Source organism: Pollachius pollachius, assembly GCF_949987615.1.
Source record: "Pollachius pollachius genome assembly, chromosome: 1".
NCBI classification, from domain to species: Eukaryota; Metazoa; Chordata; class Actinopteri; order Gadiformes; family Gadidae; genus Pollachius; species Pollachius pollachius.
In genome coordinates, this window is record NC_136934.1 from 36,149,755 (window position 1) to 36,169,447 (window position 19,693).

General features: G+C 42.9%; 1 protein-coding gene across 3 annotated transcripts; it reads left to right on the forward strand.

The window, feature by feature from the left end:
• Positions 1-273: 273 nt before the first annotated feature.
• On the forward strand, positions 274-17,141 carry paqr6 (progestin and adipoQ receptor family member VI). 3 transcript variants are annotated; one of them, XM_079757700.1, is made up of 8 exons: positions 274-360; positions 6,561-6,832; positions 7,228-7,355; positions 7,774-7,979; positions 10,335-10,461; positions 13,407-13,503; positions 14,328-14,472; positions 14,818-17,141. In XM_079757700.1, the coding sequence occupies exons 1-8, from the start codon at positions 300-302 to the stop codon at positions 15,090-15,092; spliced, it is 1,311 nt and encodes a 436-aa protein (XP_079613826.1). In that variant the 5' UTR covers positions 274-299; the 3' UTR covers positions 15,093-17,141. The 3 variants fall into 3 exon arrangements, with proteins under 3 accessions (XP_079613826.1, XP_079613828.1, XP_079613827.1); XM_079757702.1 differs by lacking the exon at positions 274-360 and adding an exon at positions 999-1,080; XM_079757701.1 differs by lacking the exon at positions 274-360 and adding an exon at positions 1,353-1,486.
• The last annotated feature ends 2,552 nt before the right edge of the window (positions 17,142-19,693 follow it).

A 19,693-nucleotide genomic window follows, 5' to 3' on the forward strand; every position in this document is an offset into this window, starting at 1 on the left:
TGGCTCCCTCCAAAACTAGGTCTTGGCTGTTTCTCACTTTCAGGGTTAGCTCTCATGCCCCCTTCTGCTGTGGGCCCCATGCCCGCCAGTGACTAAGCAAAGTGCCCCAGGCTGAGTATAGCCAAATCCTCGGACTCTATGGACTGAATAACCACTGATAGATCTTTGGCAAACGGGTCAGACTTCTTTTGTTCGTTTCTTCATGGGAAGGGTGGGCAGTTCTCTCGTCTAGGTCCACATCAACTCTGGGGAGTGAAGTTTATGAGCATGAAATGTCTTAAGGAGCTTTCTTCATTAGAATGTTGATGAAAAGGTCATTTTTAACAGTTGGAAAGGTTCCTACCAATATGGATTTAATGCGTAAGTGGCACTTTTTGTTTTGACTTTCTTCAAACCATTAAATGACTTGCTAAATGTTGGACTTTAGTGCATTATATGATATGCATTTAAATTATGATGGAATGTCCCAGATTACAACACACTAATGTAGCCTGTTGGAAGAACACTGATAAGAGGCAGGGGCTGGACTGGTCCTTAGCCATGTCTCCTGCTTGTTATACATCATAGTTTATTTCCCCAGGGTGGGCTCTAGCCATTGAGGGTCCTATTTATTTACTAAGGAGAGTAGTATGATGTGTCCAGTATGGAAGCGAAATTCGATGGGACGTTGATTGTTTTTGCAGCAAGTCCCAATCCCAATTATCACTTTTAAAGTGAAAATTTGAACTAGACTATTTTGTACTACTGTCCATATCTCACTAGTGTATTGACATGTACCTGTCCATACACTTTACTGTTTTTTTTTCAGTTACTGCTAAACTGCATTTCGTTGTCTGAGTATGCCTGCTCTACTCTGTGGGAAGGTATTCAAATTTAATCTAATCCAAATGTATCAAAACAAAACACAGCCCGACTGGCACTGAAGTAGAGAGCTACTGATCTGTGTGTGCCTGGAGGTCCGCGACCCGAAGGCAAATTATAAAACATTGTCATTCTCGTTGAATACACGGCATATATTTAATTATTAAACATACGTGGTTGGTTACATAATCTACTCACGAAAAACAACAAATTAGTCAGGTAAGCGACTACTTTCAGTCATGTATCGGGTAACACACATTGGTTCTTCTGACACGCCTAATACAACGAAATAGTTACAGGTCATCATTGCCGTAGTAAGAAGAAACCAACGTACATTATCACCGTGTCTTTGTTAGAATCCACATGCTACACACGCCGCGTGTTATTGTTTCTGTAGTAGTCCACGTGAGCGCCGAGCAGAGCTTCCTACTGGCTCCCCCGGTGTTCTCTGTGTCAGGCTCGAGGCCCAGCGTCAGTTGGCAGACGGTCTACTGGAGGCAAGACAGACAACCACGGAGAGCTGCTCTCGCGCCCAGGTTGGCATCGTAACGGCGGAATACGAAGTATCATTTTTTGTATGGTAGTGGCGCACGCGTAACACGCCGACACATGACAGACACAGGCGGTAAGTACGAGTTTGGTTTTCGTTGCATCAAACATGACGAAGTAGGTTCACGACAAAAGTTCGCGGGCAGCTCGTTTCCAAAAACACGCCACCTTGTTTTTTCTAACAATTTTGCTCAAATAAGTTGTCGTTTTGTCGGGTTGTGTACAATAATGTTTATGCACGAACGTTATTGTTGTAGTGGTTTGAGTTATTGCGAGACTTCAGGAAAGTTGATGTGCAACAACATAAACGTGAGACTTTAGTCACACTGGACGAAATGTTCGGTATTTTTTTTGTGAATGTTAAGAAAAATGTGACGTCATGTCACTTTAATTGGAAGGTGGCTGATACTCATTTTGCCCAAAAGTTGCGTCTGATGTGTAGGCTTAAAGTGGAAATCAATCCAGTCCAGCATGTTGTTGTGAGGTGGGTCCCCACAGGTCTCTGTGTGTTCTGGGTTTGTGTGTATATAGGCATAGATACATCTTTGCTAGTAGGAATTCTTTCTAAGTCACCCTCTTCTACAGTTCAACATCTGTTTGTGCTCTCATGTGACAGCATCGAGGATTTTTTTATTTGGGTCTAAAACGTAAATGTTTTGTTTTACATTTTTATGATTGGTATTGTATGTGATCTTTCTTGTTGATATTGAAATCACCTGCCTTCAATCTCCCCTTGAGGGGAACCTTGAATTAGTAAATCTAAAATATAACATTACCCTTACAAATTTACACAAATATCACATTATCCCACTCCTACTGCATAAATCTGTTTTTGTATTTTTAAATGATCCAAGATCACCATAATTGAATCCTCTGAAACAGACGGTCAGACTGACACGCAAAGTCCAACGATCGCCATCCAGGGGCAAACCTTAAATAAAACATTGGTGTATGTCCCTTAGCTATACCGCGTAGTGCTTGAAACTACCTGACCTTCCAAGGCAGGTTAATGGCATCTCCTGTTTCTTTGAAGACGATGTGAAACGGAGAGGCACTCTTTACCTGGCTTCATATAAATCAAATGCCTCTCTCTGAATACGTCTCCAAGTGTCTGCAGGCCAGCCAGTCTGCGTGAGGCACATTCCGAGCATTACTGTTGCTGTTGACCCTGGCAACCAAATGAATAGGCGGTTGGTCTGGTAATTTTCGAGTTTTGTTAAAAACCTTCATTGACATTTCTCTCAAACTCAAGAAAGGCAGGGTAGCTTAAATATTTTACATTTTGTATTGAGTTAGACAATATATTTAATGACATTATATAGTTTTATTAAAGAATAAGGGTCAAGGGGTTACTGTCTTTGAGACCCAGCTGAAAGATTATGCGTTTCAACCCCAATTTCTCCCCCTATCTATCCTTGTTCAAAATAACTAACCCCTACCTGTCGCTAAATGGCATATACTATCTTACATTTTTGAATAAAAGTGTCTACCCTAAATTATTCAATAATATAAAATTGCGGAAATTCAACATGTTTTTTAACATGGTTGATTTTTGTTGTTGAAAGGTGTTGGACCAAAAAACACTCATATGTGCAATGAAGGCAGCTCTCAAACCCAACGCCCTGCCGCATTCCCACTCTTGGGGAAAAGTTTAAAGCAAAGTGGACAACCGCAGAATCAACCTAGAGACAAACCCCACCCAGCACTAGCAGAGGCCACGCTTAATGGGACTTTGTCTCAAGCAAATACTTAATCAGGGGAAACGCTAACCCCTTGAAAGAAAACAGACTTATCTCAGCCCTCCCGTCTCACACCAGTAGGTCAATATTTCTCCAAGATTTAATTATTGGAAACCAGCAACAAAGCGTCCTTGCCAGTAACTTTGAACTCGTCACTCAGTTCTCAGAAAACATTGTCTCTGAACAACTCCCTATTTTCCACAACATGTGGTTTCAGAGGGTGTGTGTTTGTGTGCGTGTCTGTGTATTCCCTTTTTCTAAAATGGATGTCTCAAGTGTCTTTGTCTTTGTCCAGACTCGTTGGACAGCTACATGTTTGTAGAGCGCTGAGGGAGGCTCCCTGGGGGGCCTGAGAGTTGGTTTAACCTTCTCGCCCCAAACCATGCCCCATCGGGTAGCTGGTGTATGTTAGCCATCCATGCGTTGTTGTAGAGACGGTGCAGAGTCAGGGTACAGCATACTCACAGTGGTGAGGGTGTTCCAGGTATGCAGTTTACCTGTAGGGCGTCTTTGAGCAAGATGCCCTAACCAATACATGCTAATTAATAACATGTATCTAAAATTCTAACTGCGCTATTTCGCTTCGGCTGAAAGCATCTACTATATGACTGGTGATATTAAATTGTGCAAGTTGAATGGAATGTATTAAAGCCCTGGGTGTGGGTTTTGATCTGTGTGTGTTGCTCACCATCAGCGTACTTGTCGGACTTGTTGTTGACAGGAACAGCGGGGCCCCAACACAACTGTCCAATCACAAGCCCACTTCCTGGTGGGACAGGCAGTTATGAGTTGGAATGACTCACGGAGGACGGGGCTCATTGGTGTGTCATACTCTGACTTAAAACCCTGCAATCTCAGGAAAACTTGTCATTACATAAGGGGTCTTTACTCACAAACCGGGTTTTTGCAACAGAAGGACAAAAAGTGAGAACAAGTATTTCCTGTGTAATGCTGTCACTGTTTAACAACCGTGCGGAGAAGGGGTTAACAAACAAGTTTACTTTGAAAACATGCAAAAACCACCTTGTCAAAGCCTGCATTGCATTATACGTTTCAGTCACGCTATTAGGGGCTGAATCAGAATCTCTAGTCCATTTATTGGCTGCTGGATGCTAACTTTCCAGTGACTCATTGTTCTCTGTATTGCAACTCCCCTCTGTAATCAGTTTTCAGGGAATCAATGTTTTCTCCTTACGAACCTTCCTTTTATAGTGGACGACAGGAGGACACACTGAGAACAAAACACTTTTTTCCTTTCAATCACACACAAATATTTGACCTGATCAATCTCTTTTAACTCGTTTCCTTTCCCAGACTGGTCAATGAACAGAATGTTTCGGCTCTCCGTCATCCTACTGCGAACCCAAAGACCTGCGTGTCTGTTGGTGTGAGAGAATGTGTGTGTGTGTGTGTGTGTATGTGTGTGTGTAATGAGAGAATGTGTGTGTGCCCCTCATTCTTGTCCCTTGGCCTTCTCCTCCTCCACCTCCTCCTCCCCGGTCTTGTCCTCCACAAAGCCCACTCTGTCACCAGAGACTGCAGCTGGGAGTCGCTCCATCTCAGCCGGGCCCGGACTCAGTATGACTAACCATGATATACTAGTTAAACTATAGGTCTAGAGGATCATCGGAGATCTACTATAAATACTAGAGAATTACTATAACTACTCTACTATAAACTTTTCTAGTGTTGTCATGTGTCTCTGCTACAAACACTAGATTGTTACCACTAGGCCATAAGCTCCGTAGTAGGGAGCAAGTATTTGTATTATTACTTTTTTGCATTTGATCTGTATTTTACCACCATATGAAGGGAGTGTAAATCAGGAGAGGAAAAGTGAGGGGAATGGAGGAGGATTTAGGACTTGGGAGAAGAAGAGGGGGTAAAAGGAAAAAAAAATCGGAGGAATGTGTCTTGACTGTAGGTGAACACGTACAGTCTAAAGTAAACTTTGTTACCATGGCATGTAGTGTAAATTCCACAGACAGCACTGCTCTTAGCCAACATATGGTCATGATCATCATCTTGTTTCAGCCCGTCATGCACGCCCACCTTGGACTGGTCACGTTGTTAGCGTGCATGTTTTTGTATGTGCTCCACTGCGTGTGTTTTTGTCAGCCAAGTGTTTTCCGTTCCCTAAAGTGCGACTTTGTTCTCTCATCCCTGTTCGTTCACACACTACCTCACTCAGTCACACAAGTACTTGCCCTCTCACAATCTAGAATTCAATTTCAATTTAATTTGTATACCCCTAAATCACAGTTACAATCTTAAAGGGCTTAATATGTCATATATTTATGACAGTCCCCTAGCCCTAGCCCCCCTGAAGGGCAAGAACAGAGTCCATTAATTAGCAAAGAAGAAATCTTGAGAAGGGACGCAGAGTGGGGGATCCCTTCTTCCAGTGATGGTTAGGAGAGTAATGGGGGCAATCATTGAAAAGCATACAAGCAAACATTTTAAGTCATTTAGGTAATAAAAATATAAATAAATGGTGTCTATGCTGGATGCTGGCTGGTTAACCGCCAGGGGAGTCAAGACTTCCAGTCGCAGTCACCGCAACATACTAGGAATCCAGACGCAGTCACTGCAACACGCTTAAACAGATGAAATTATGAATTAGACAGGGCTAGGTGCACAGAAAACATGAAGACAAATGCTTATGTAGTGCCTTTCAGCAGCAGCAATCTCAGCAAACGGCAACAGCAGCTGAGGGCATCCCTAGGGGCCAAACAAGTGACTAAAGAGGTAGGTTTTCAGCCTTGATTATCTCTGCAGAGTTAATAATAGTAAGCACATTTCAAGAACATTCTTTCTAGAACTACCGTCATAGACATCCGGAGTGTCTAGCATGCAAAGACTTGCTGTAGGCCTGTCAAAAAAGGCATTTCAATGACGACCCCTCTGCCAGCCCACCCCACACCTTCCACCAATCTCCCATCAGAGGAAGGATTTGTCTGTGGAGCGCTGGCCGTAAGGAACATGCTGTTACCATACTAGCTCTCGCGGAGTCACGACCCACTGCGACCGTGACAATGGCAGGCTTTCTCAAAGAATATGTCTGCTGGGCGCTCCAGAGCCTCAGACAAAGGGAGATTGTCCTGCCCCGGTCCAACAAAGACATTGCGTCCGCGTCCCTGGCTGAACAAAAATGAACCCATGTAAACCGATGAAACTAGTTGTTGACCAAGTGTCTTGTTTGTTTCGCATGCAACAAATGATTTCACAAATACTAGAGACATGACCAAAGGAATACACACATTCACTCACTCAAAGAGCTAGGTAGAGCATGAGATCCACCCTGCTGGGATTGTGGGTTTGTTTCCCACTTGGTACCAGAGCCACTAAATACCATACATCTCTTACACACAGTTTGATGACCTAGTGCATATGTGTGTGTTTGCCTCCCAGTGTTTCCTGTGTGGCAGGGCGGTGTGGCCAATTGGGGTGGTGCCGGTGGCTGGAGCCAGGCATGGGGCTGGGGCCGCTGCCTGCGGTGGGAGCCGGCGGGCTCCGGGGAGGGGGCCAAGGCCCTTGACGGCCCGATGTGGTGCGTGCTTTGTCGGGAGTGCCGGGTGCGGCTGCGTGAGGCGTGCGAGAGGGGCCAGGGGGCCCTGCGAATGCACGCCGATATGCTGAGCCTCAAACTGCCCCAGCTCCTGGACACCCACCAGGTGCCCAAGGTGAGAGGAACTTCCTGTGTCCTTTCATTCCATTTGCTGTTGGTTTGTTCCGCCCTCCTTCTCTCAATGTAGTCTGTTTGATAACATGGTCATCCACGCTGGGAAGGGGCGTTTTTGGTGTTGAAGTTGTTTGCTGCGTATGCAAACTACTCAAACTGCCTATGTCTATTGTGTGTGTACATTACATTTACATTGTATTTGTACTGTGTATGTGCATTACATTAACAGCGTATTTGCACTCTGTGTAAACAAAATGCACTTGTTGTGCAGGAATACACATTGTCTCTTTAAACCAGACATCATGTGAGCATGTCTCAGATCGTACCTCATGTTATCCCTGTCTAAAAACCACTCACCTGAAGGACACCTGTGGTGCCTAACCTCCCGCTCCACAGGTGTTCCGGGAGGACGGCATCATCTCTGGCTACCGGGACCCCCAGAGCTCCGCCAAGGACTGCCTGTTGAGCAGCTTCCAGCTCACCAACGAGACCATCAACATCTGGACTCACTTCCTGCCAACATGGTGTGTTCTTGTTCCTGTACAAACCTGTTTGGGGCTATTATCTCCATGTCTACGACCCATTAGTGATACTGCTTTGGTACCGTCTTTGTGTGGGAGTATTATAACTAGTGGTAGTGTAAATGGAATGCATCACACACCTTGCTATTATATGTATGTTTTCTGAGAAGCTAATCCCTCTCTCTGATGCTCCTCATATGGCCTACTGAAGATTGTATGCTCTTCAGTATTTCAAATAGATGTCTCACACGTATTAATTAATTGTAAACTTTAATTCATTAAAATGTAATGATGATTTGTCATCCATGTGTCCATCCAAAGTTCGGGCGTCGCCGCACTGTGAAGCAGCACTGCCCTATCAATAACCCGCCTTTGTTCATCACGCCGAGCCCAGCAACACTCTTCCCTCATCTCCTCCCAGGTACTTCCTGTGGCGCTTCAGCATCCTGTGCTCCACGATGAACTTCCTGTCGGACAGCTACACCTGGCCCCTGCTGGTGTACATGCTGCTGATCTGCGTGTACCCATTCACCTCCAGCTGTGCTCACACCTTCAGCACCATGTCGCCCGAGTCGCGGCACATCTGCTACTTCTTCGACTATGGCGCGCTCAGCCTCTACAGCCTGGGTATTCACTCTCTCAATTGCTCATTCGTTCATTCATGATGCTGGTGATTGAGTATTTTGAAAACGTGAACAGATATATGCATGAAGGGTCGGTGTGTGTATATATATTGATAAATGGATACTTAATTTAGATTGATGGATTTGTTTCAATCTATATTAGAACGTTTATTTTTTAACCATCAAATGAATCAGAGTTCAGTCATTGAATCCAAAGCTAGAAGCTACCATATATAGCTAGAAGCTATATATGGGATTGATTCAAATGAGACTACATTGAGTACATTCATTTTAGGTATGTTACTGGAAATTAACCTTCACAATTCATTTTAGGGGACTTCTTGTGCTGACTGAAAGCACATGTTTATGAAATACTTGGTCAAGAATTTCCACATGTTGTTTTGCACAGCATGGAAGTTGGAACCCAAAATTCCTCATTTGCAGAAGTTAAAAGATTGCTAACATCAGTTGTTAAACTTTACCCTGGAGATGTCGTTTTGGGTAACGGGGCTTAACGTCAGCATGCCTGACTCCTCAATCGATTTGATGAAAATTCTAGTGACCCAACTTGGATCTCTAGCTAGTAGCATTATAGTCCCCTGACAAATCATTTTGCTTTCTGTGTGTCTATGCATGTCCTTTACAAGACCTTTCAAACTTTTTTTCCCATCAGAAATGTACCATATAATATCTCTTACTTATATGTCAGCACTGTGCCTGGGACCTCATCAGGCAAACCTGATCAGGCCAACCTAAGCCAATAATGTGGTAACCCATCCGGTCTACTTTCTTGGCTAATTGAACATAAAATAGCAGTTCCTCTTTCTCTATTTCTTGGGTAATAAAAACGAGTGTAGCCTGCGTTTCTCAATGTGGCTAGTGGAAGAATGTTCATTCAGCATTTCCTGTTTGGGAAGAAACCGATGGGTCATTGAGGAAGCCATTTGTCTAATAATTAGAATGAAACCGTAGACAGAACTTCAGTTTCCGGGTCTAGGTACCAAATCACTGTTGAAGATACATTTAGATCTCCACATTTTGAGTACTAGGTTGTGCATACAAATTGAACAAGGAAACGCAAAAATGGAAAAATGCACGAAAAGCATTCCTCTCAATTTATATTGCATCTAAGAGCTGGTGAAGGAAGGATTACACAGTTAGTTTCTGATTATAAAACACCCTCAATACTTATTTTGTGATCATAGTTAGTTAATCATTGAATATGTTTGATTTCCAATCGCTGAGTTGATAGCGCCCATCTGCTAACGACACATATTAAGGTGACCTTACTCAATTTGCACACGTTAACAACTTAGGATTCATCTTGGAGTCCTAAATTGGTAATAGTCATTGAGTATTAAGTGTAATAATCTTGTAGGCTTAGGCACCTGTTCACCATCTTCACACAAGTCAGAGTGTGAAAATACCAGTGTTTTCATCTTTATACCAGCTCAGGTATGACCTGACAGGCCTTTTGCATGTGTTTGCATTGTATCTGCCCTGCCCTGTAGTTGAGCACAGGCTCTGTTAGAATTTACATAGAGGTAACAAATAATGCATATTCAAATCACCTTTTTAACATATCATCTGTTGATGGTTACATCTGCTATGGGTATGGCACTTTCAGCGAACATCGCACCTACATGCATGCACTCTTTGGTATGTGTGCCATGCGTGCCATTTTATTCAAATTACTCTAAGGGACAATTACGACTCAGACTTGCATGGTTTCTATGATCTTTTATGATTTGTAGGCACTTTAATGTTGGACCTCAGCACAATTGCCACCCCTAAGGTGTCTTTGTTCGACAATAACCACAAGCATACGTTTGCAAAATAAACTTTTAAAGATGAAGCATCACCTGGCAATCATATTTTTCACTCTAGTTTTGGTCACCTCTCAGCTCCACTAAAGCCATCAGCATTGTGTCTAATGAGCATCAACCTTTTCATACACTGCCTCCGATGACGGCGTATGAAAAAACTAAAGAATTCAAATATTTTACTCAAAAATGAGGAACTCCTTCTTTGTACATTGATTGATTTCAATGTTCAACAAATGATTTGGTGACACTCCCTGTGGAGCCCTATTTAACGGTGAGTGACGTGGCTGTCAAAGCAGCGTGGTTTAAGCGGTGAAGCCAGTGATTGGACAGGGGGAAAGCTTGACAGACAGCAGGATAGTGTAGTTAGTGACTTAGGTATAAAGGTACTAGGATCCATGTCTGATTTTAACCACTACCTGCTCATTAATAACATGCACCTCAATTCCCCTAAGGTCGCTTCGGATAAAGTGTGTGCTGATTCGTTGAAATGCTTCCTTTAAATCTCTTGATAATTAAACAGTGTGGTTCTGCAGGTTGTGCCATCTCGTACGGGTCCTACGTCATGCCTGACGGCTGGGTCAACAGCTGGCTGCATCACCACTACGTCCCCATTGCCGTGGGCAACACCATCTTCTGCACCAGCCTCTCCTGCTACTCTAGGTGAGAGACCCTCCCACAGCATTTTGGGTACCAGGGCAAGGTTACGGTGCGATGATAGAACCAGGATCACCTTTTTTAGGACCTGTTCCTAGCTGGGGCACATCGAAGGTGATACAATGGGGCTAGGTTTGTCTCAATAGTAATGGTGTGAACAGAATGGCCATCCATTTGTAAATGAACCTTTCAAAAACGCAAAGTCGCAAAGCTACATTATTTTGACACAAACTAATTCTGACGGATGCTATCGTTAATAATATATTAAGAAATAAATAGAAGCTATGTTGTTCCCTGGTTTTTATTTCCGATTAACGTGCAATGCACAACAAGCATGTAGATAATCGCAAGAGGCCGTGGTTTACCGGGATTTCAAAACAGCAAGGCGGTATGGTTAGGACTGAGAAGCAGAATTCCTAGTAAGTGGTCACTATAGACTTCCTTGTTAAATTTCACAAAATAAACACAGTGACATAAAATGATAGAATTGATTGGGCATTCTTTCGCCAAGCAATATAGTCCCTCAAAACCGCAACATTGTTGTCCAAGCTTAACAGGCTTGCATAGTTTGAGATTGACAGTATTTCACAACTGCTCTGAACTAATCAGATAAAAGTACCTGTTTTATAAGTTATGGTTGTATATAAGGGTAGTTAAAGTAGGCAAAGTGTGCTTAACAAAACCTCATTGCCCAGCTGCCTATCCCAGTCCATTTTCTTCAAAAGCCTGTTACAGCCAACCACCCTCAGCCAGTGAATTTGATGACTATGGGATCACTGCTTTGCTGAACAGGGTAGAATGAGGGAAGCCTATAATCCCTCTCTTCAGGGGCTGGTTGTAGATGACATACACCGGCCACGTCATCGGAGCCAAAACAGCTGAAAACCTAATCACTGTTTCTATCTGTTTTTAACCAAAACAGAGCCTTTGTATTATGTTTAGGTAAGAAGAGGCTTTTGGGTTTAATGTCACAGCTGGTTAATATGTAGGGTTGGCTTTGGTCTCTTTAAGATAAGTGAAGGGGATTTGGCATTGTTGATTTCAAGGTCACATCTTATCACTCTTCTTGGCTTTTTTTGTGTTGTTTGTTTTTGTATGAGAAGCTTGCAGAACCTCCCTTATTGACTCAGGGACGGCTATCAACATGCTCCGTAAAGTTTTGTCATTTGCAAAGCAATCACCTTGAACATATATAAAACAATAGTGCAGTCTAGTTACCACCTCCTAGGTTTCAAATCATATCTCAGTTATTAGAGATTGTGTTTTGTTTGACCACCGGTACTTTTCTTTAGGTAGAAACTCAAATATTGACCAAAGTTTACTCAAACTCCCTCTTGCCTTTTTCCCTTGCGGCGTTACTTTTGATTTGAATCATGAGACCCATCTGACAACAACTCAGTCAACATGAGCCTTCTTCTCTTTGAATCCATTTCGTCCGTTGGTCTGTGTGAACGAGGCAACAACATTTAAATTGTGCAGGCGTCATGCAGGCTAGTGCAATGTTCATTTGTTTTGCTTCTAATTGCTTTATTTGTGCTCTAGTGCAGATGGAACGTTTCTAAATATATTGTCTAAGTCTTAGTCTAGTTATAGTTACAAGGTAATTAACTTATTTGTAGTCTTATCTTTATTTATTTTTTCTACCTGGGCCAGAGTATAGTTTCTGTTTATCAAAGGGCAGAAGATAGATGGAAAGATCCAAAATTGAGACACTTTAGTTCCACATTCATGTCTTCCACATAGACGGATCAACTTAGATATTAGAGATAATGACATCAAAAATGTTTTGATGTCACCTTTTTACGGGTGTCATTAGTTTAAGCAGCTGTTATCTGATAGTCATTTGTCTATATGTTGAACTTGGTATTTGCTAAGTGAGGTGATAAGCTCTTTTCTAAAGCAGGGCAAACTAGCTAGACCAGAGCCAATCTTCCCTTTGGTAAACAAAACAAAACCTTTTATATAAGACAAACACACCACCGGTGTTATCAAACACTGCAGTGTTAACACAGGTTTTGCTACCTATAGGGCCTTTCCCCCAGGGTAAACTCCCTACTTTTCCCTATACTGTTCATACATGGGGTAGCAGCCACTGATTTCTACAGTTTGTATCAGGGCATGAACATCAGGGTCAGGTATGTCTTGCGAGGGGGGCGGGGGGGTGGCTGTCGTAGGGGTTTACAGTGTTAAGCCCCCTGTTATCTAGCGGTCTGCCATTCGACACCTAGCCTTCCCTGAGTGTGTTTGTGTGTGTGTGTGTGTGTGCATGCGTGTGTGTGTGTGTGCTGAAGCTCTTGGTGTGTTCGAAGTGCATCGTACACCAGCCGCAAGAGGTGCTCTTGTGGCGTTATTTCCTGGCTTGTAGCACTTACACCATTCCTCTTTGTCTTTGTTGGCATCGCTACACGACGAGCCAGGGAAGAAGGGTCATTGGCCAGTCATTGTCATTGTTAGCTACATTAGCCTCTTTAGCAAACCAGCCCAAAAACAAACAATAAAACTTTACATTGTATTGCACACACAGCAAGACTGTGCAATGCTGATTCCGATTGGACAAAAACACAACTATTGTCTCCTTCTACTTCCGGCTCACGGCCCCGGGAAAGAATCTTGAGCATGTGCAGAACGCAAAATCCGATTTCAATCCGATTGAATGTATACATGGTTCTTAATCTATGAGAAACCCATTTTGGTCAGATTTTAGTCCGACTATGGTTTATACGTGCATCTTAAAAATCCAATCATAGTCGGACTAACCCAATAAGTCTGTTTGTCGAGTCGTATGGTTAACCTCACTGAACTCGGTGAACTCTCAGAATCCCAAGTGGGACAGGTTAAAATGGGGCGTGCCTTGCAGAAATATCGCCAGAAAGTTGGGAGATTTCCCACTTTTGCAACTTGTGCAGGTGTACGAGGCATCTCGAAAACGCAATCTCTCTTGTGCTCTACAGGTTCCTGGAGCTACAGTTCCCTCAGCGCAGCAAAGTTCTCCGGACAGGAGCCTTCGTGTTCCCCTTCCTCTTCGACACCGTCCCGCTGTTCTACAGAGTGAGTGAACCACACTATGGCAGCCCACAGAGGACAAATTGCATCAATAACACTCGAAGTGGTGATATTATGCCACCTGGTGTGAGTGTGATTAGCCATTACAAGCCGTTGGAAAATAGGCCTTTTTCTTTTGCTTCTGGTAGCATAATATCCCTTATTGAACCTGGTCTTCTCGTGTTGGCCGTTATGGATTACGATGTAGATTGGTTTGTTGTGTGTTTCCTCTAATTTGTTCATCGAATTGCAGCAATATTAATCCCAATCTTTTTGCTTTCCTTATTTAGCTTTTCTTTTTAAAGCCATTTTCTCCCTTAAAAAAATTAAAAAATCACTCATATCTATCTGGATTGCAATTAAAATTAAATGTGAATAAAAAAGAAATGATTGGGAGCTGTTTTCTTGGGAATTTTGTTCACTGAATGTTTTTCATTGTGTTCAAATATGTACTTATCTTGTACGAATCTACAACAAAGTGTTGACTCAACCTGTTCTTTGGCCTGAGCTCATTAATTGGGACTGCCCGGGTGTTTGTACGGTTATGTAAGATCAGCGTTCAGATTAATATTTTCAAAGGATTTTTGAGTAATTAACCTAGAAACTGAGCTTTGGTTTGCACTGAAGCAATTGTTTGCCTATAATTAAATGTTCTATTCACTTTTAAATATTGTTTTATTCTGTTCAGACTCTTTTGTTATTATGCTTGTGTTTCCATCAAACGCTTTAAAGAGCACTCCTCAATTTTGTGTGTGTGTGGGTGTGTGTGTGTGTGTGTGTGTGTGCTGCTGCTGCTGCTGCTGCTGCTGCTGCTGCTGCTGCTGCTGTAGCTCCTCCTGTGCTGCTGGGGGAGCTGTGGGCCTAGTGAGGCCCTGGTCAACCACAGTTACCACCTCCTCTTCGCCATCCTTACCTGCTTCTTGTTTGCCTCACACTTCCCGGAGCGGCTGGCCCCAGGACGCTTCGACTACTTCGGTAGATATTCTGCCACCTCCACAGCTCCAACAAAGGAAACCAAACTGTGAAGTGTTTTTGTCATGTTTATGCAGCTATGGGAATATCAAAGTTTTATGCGTCTAAATTTTGCCATTTGTAAAATATATATATATATAAAAATATATTGTAAATTAGGGAAACATTTTCTTTGAACGAAGTGTCCTCGAATGTGTTTGCGTTTTCTCTTTTGTTTTGGTATTTGCAGTGCGACTTGGTTGGCCTGAGTATTCATAGCTGGACACATGGTATTAGCTGGCCCCCTCTCCAGAGGAGCAAGCCTCTGGCGTCCAACCCTCCCATGTGACCCCCTTCTCATCCCCCCAGGCCACAGCCATCAGTTGTTCCACGTGTGTGCGGTGGTGGGCACCCACTTCCAGATGGAGGGGGTGTTGGCGGACATGGTGTCGCGGCGGGCATGGCTAGTGAGCCAGGCCGCGGTGCCCACCTTCCTGGGCACGGTGGGGGCACTGGCCGCCGGCGTGGTCCTGAATCTGGGCATCATTGCAGTGTTCAGCGCCCCCCTCTTCTGGAAGCCCCACCTGAGGGGCCGCTGCAGGGGGGCGGAGATGCAAGGAGGAGACCCCGCCCATAATGAGTAGACCCCGCCCATCTCACATGGGTCTCTCTCAAAGCAACTCTAAATATTGTAACATAACGGCAGGATGTTTGTGGTAGGACCGGACTAACATTGTCTATTACTCAAGATATCTTATTGTGTATGTGGAAGTACAAAGACATGTCAAATGAAGCTTCCATTTTTTGTTTGTTTGTTGTTTTATGTGTAAAGCTGAAGACCCAGGGCTCATGACGCGTGTTCACGTGAGATTCACAGACGTACCTCCGCCATCCTTGTCTCCTTGATTTTTGCAAGCCTCTGGGTTAAATGAAGCGTTCTCATACTAACGTAAGAAACCTCAGAAAATACTTGTTCTGGAATTGTCCACCAAGCTTTTCGCATTCACAGTAGGTTCCAGTGGGCCACATGGCTGACACTCACACTGGGAGAGAAAGTCATTAATTAGGGATTAGCAGGGATTTATTTAACTAACGTTTAAAGTGTGCCGTTTTGCTTACTCTGGGCCAAGGACAACATGGTGCGTTGTGAGTATAACGTTGTTATATTTTGCTATCTACATTTCAGCAGAATTGTTTCGTGCTGTCAGTTGATTAGGTTCTGATCAACATTAGCAATCTGATTGACAACTACATAATATAATGCAGATTCGATTTCCCTGTCCCCAATACATATATTTATACTTGTATTGATTCCACTCTGTACATACTAAAATTGATTTCCCTGGCCACATGTGCTTCGCTCTGATTTGAAGCCCAAGCTTCTACATCCTCAAGTAAAAGAAATGATAATAATAGTAGTTAAGAGTCCCATGGTGAAAGCAGTAAGTTATGTTTCCATGGCAACGTTGTACTTTTTCTATGTTCAAATTTGTCTACTTCTTTCCGCTCCGACGAGAGTTCTTGGCGTCAAGAGTTCTAAAATGTCACCAGGCATAGAAAAAACTGCTTTAATGTGTGTCAAATGTGTAATACTTTTATTCAGATAATTGGAATTGGGTGGAATCGGTGGGTCTTTTAGTGGGGAACGCACTGGTGCAACATGGGACCGAAAATGAGAATTTGTCACATTGAGGTGGATCATTTGCTAACCAACCTTTCGTGGCTTTGGGGTATCACTGTTCGGTGGTCATTGCAGGTTTTTGACTAAGTAGTACCCTTCACTGTGTTTTTTTTGTATTGTTTACATTTTGTCTAAAGATCCTGTGCCATCTCTTATTGATATTTGAGTATTTGACACTAGTGGTATGTATTGCTGATGTATCCTGTATAACATAGATATTTAGAGTACAGTCTCTTTTTATGACCAAAGTGGGAACAATTGTGAAAAGATGTGTTGTCTTAATGCGACGTTGAGCTCTGCCGGCTGAGGGTCGAATGTACTGTGCCTCTTTTAATGAAACCCTGCAACGAGTATTAAAGCACTTAGCAGCACAGAGACCCATGGATGCCTGCATTGTTCTTCACATCTAGAGACCCCGCACAGAGCTGATTGGAGTTTGATCATCATTTAAAGGACCCCCCCCACACACACATTACCCCCGGGTGTGGGCTTGACTAGTCCTTACAAGCCCTTTTAAATGTGCATCCACTTATCCACATCCAGTTTACCGCTTAGTGGTAAGGTAAACATTTTGTTTAAAGATATCTTTATTAAAATAATAATGTATTTTCCCCTAGGTGGTAAAATATTGACCCCTTAACATCCCAGTATAGCACCTAAACATCAGTTTGTACACTAGCATACAACACACACAGTCTTTGTGGTTTTGTGTAGAAGCTCAGTATGTGAGGAGGGTCTTCCTGTGAGAGCGAACTTGTAAGTGATGTGTTTGGTCCGATAAGGAACAGATTCTGTTGATGGTTTGAAGTCGGTTGTTAATGAGGATTAGAGAGCATAGTGTATGATGTATCACCTAGAATAGAACCTAGGAATATTAAATTGTGTGTAACATCGTCTTTTATATGTATGACATGCAGTACTGAGGGAAGAATGTGAAATTGCTGTTGATAATGTGCCTAGATATTTTACATAAACATTTCTTATAACAAACAATGGTTGAAAAGGATCCAAAATCATAAAGCCCAACCCTAAACTGTAAGACTGTTATCCTTGTTTCTACAAAATCAGAATGTTTTTTTTATTAATGGTCTGGAGACTGACATGAATAAAAAGTACTCACCCCATTTCTGGTGTGTGTGTGTGTGTGTGTGTGTGTGTGTGTGTGTGTGTGTGTGTGTGTGTGTGTGTGTGTGTGTGTGTGTGTGTGTGTGTGTGTGTGTGTGTGTGTGTGTGTGTGTGTGTGTGTGTGTGTGTGTGTGTGTGTGTGTGTGTGTGTCAACGTCGCCAGAAGGGGGCAGAAGAGTATCTGTTATGAGGTGTTTCTCTCTCGTTAACCAAAATGAAGAGACATATATTTCTATACGCTAAGCTTTATACACGTATTCTTATGGCTCGTGAATACTGACACATAGCAATGATAACCTGTCAATAACTTGTTTAAGGAGATGTGTTTAATGGAAGATGTTGTGATGCGTGGTGTCGATGTGATTTGCCGAATGCGGGATGGAATTATAGGCTCAACACAACCTGTTTCGTACAAAGTTCGCAATCTTAATCAATATAACATTATATTCTTAATTAAAATTGTTTCAAGATATTGTATTTTCTCGGAGATTATTGCCAAATTCACGCTTTCTTTTCACATATTTAAGTGAATGCGTAAACTGGAAAATAAATGGATTAAACATGCGGATGTAGGTCTGGCTGCATATATGAACACGACCCTATTGTCCTTCATCGTGCAGTCCAAATGAGAACATCACCTTTTGTATAGGAGACACTATCAGACACGAACACACACACGCGCGCGCACGCGCGCACCCATACACCAGAAAATAATGTTTTGGAGTGTGCACTATGACAAGTGAAGCTACCTATTCTCCCTGGCCTTGTACCTGGTTGGAGCCTCACAAATGAGCCAAGACACTACTCTACCAAGTGTTTTCATCCTCGCTAAATCAGAGATCGAGAGTGAGATGGGTCCGAACGAGAGACTGAAAGAGAGAGTGAAAGAGAAGATACATGAGAAAATGAAGTAGCGAGAGGACATGAGAGAACAGAAGACAGCACAAACACGAGGAAATGTGAAGAAAATTAAGGAGAAAGACAGCGAGAGAGAGAGCGGACGGGGTGGGGGAGAGAGGTGTGTGCGTTTGTATGTATGTGTGTGTGTGTGGGGGGGGGGGGGGGGGTGATGATAGCATTACTCACAACCCATTACCACTCCCAGGAGAGGGATTGCGTGGAGACAGGACAGAAGTTGGCTGCTGTAGAGATGGTTGTTTTCCCCTCTTTTTTCTCTCGATATTGTTTTAGGAACAACATGACGAAATATGAAACTCCATTTTTCTAATCACAACTTTAAAACTGTTGGATGCAACCAATATACAACCAATATTTACGTTTGTTTGAACCCTTTGATTTTCTGAGGGATGAAAGTGAATTATGAACGGGACATACAATATAAACATATATATAGTTTGCTTTTTTATTCGAGCGAAGACATTATACAAAGTGGCAGGGTAACGAGACATCTCTTTAGACATGAATACATTATATATTTACAGACAGTATTTACACTTCAAGGCATCACAAATGGATCCACAGGAAAAAAAATAATGAAAAAAAGCATTTCTCTTCGAACAAGCGCTTTGATAAGTTTTATATGGCAATAAATCCTTAAACCCAGAGCCTTGTATTTGGTCTCACACTAGGGTGTGCAGCGGTCAAGCGGCCGGTAGCGCTGTCTCTGTTTCCAGAACCATCTGCCAGCAGCACTTTGTTCCTGGACTTCCACCTCCATCTGTTACCAAACACGACACTGTGTCCTCGACCGCTCTCTTTATAAACACACATGCATGCACACACACGCACGCACACCTTATATAGAGACAAACGCAACAACACACACATGCACACACGCACGCAAGGACAGACACACGCACACGTGCACGCAGGCACACACACACACACATCTCACATAAAGAAACACTCACATCCCCCATACAGAGCCATTCACACATCCAGTGTACAGAGATATTAACACACACACAAATGTGTGTGTCTTCTCACATGAAGATACACACACATCCCCCATACAGACATTCACACATCCCACATACAACGATTTGAACACACACAAGCACACACAAAGACACACTCTCACACACACACACACACACACACATCCCCCACACAGAGACATCCACACATCCTACATACAAAGATTTGATCACACACAAGCACAAACACGACCACACATACACACACAAACACATACGTCATCTTGCCGGATTTCAATACAGTGCTTTGTGTTCGAGGTCAGGATACTAGCATTGGAAACAGGGGCAATATGTACAAAAGCTTATCTCTGAATCGGACGCCTATGCATTGAACCATAATGAAACCAATTATTATTGTCCTTTTTTCCTTATTTTTCCCGTTCAGACAGGTATTGAAACAGCCAACAGTGGGCTGTAGCTATAAGTGTAGAACACCTGAATCGATCCTGAGAGGCAAAATTTTGTCTGGGATTTTGAATAAAGAAAACTCAAATATGATAAT

Bases quoted from the DNA above. Each gene is read 5' to 3' on its own strand.
- paqr6 (XM_079757700.1), top strand. From the start codon at position 300: ATGTTGATGAAAAGGTCATTTTTAACAGTTGGAAAGGTTCCTACCAAT. The intron at 361-6,560 runs GTAAGTGGCACT...TTTGCCTCCCAG, and splicing joins TACCAATATGGATTTAATGC to TGTTTCCTGTGTGGCAGGGC. The intron at 6,833-7,227 runs GTGAGAGGAACT...CCCGCTCCACAG, and splicing joins ACACCCACCAGGTGCCCAAG to GTGTTCCGGGAGGACGGCAT.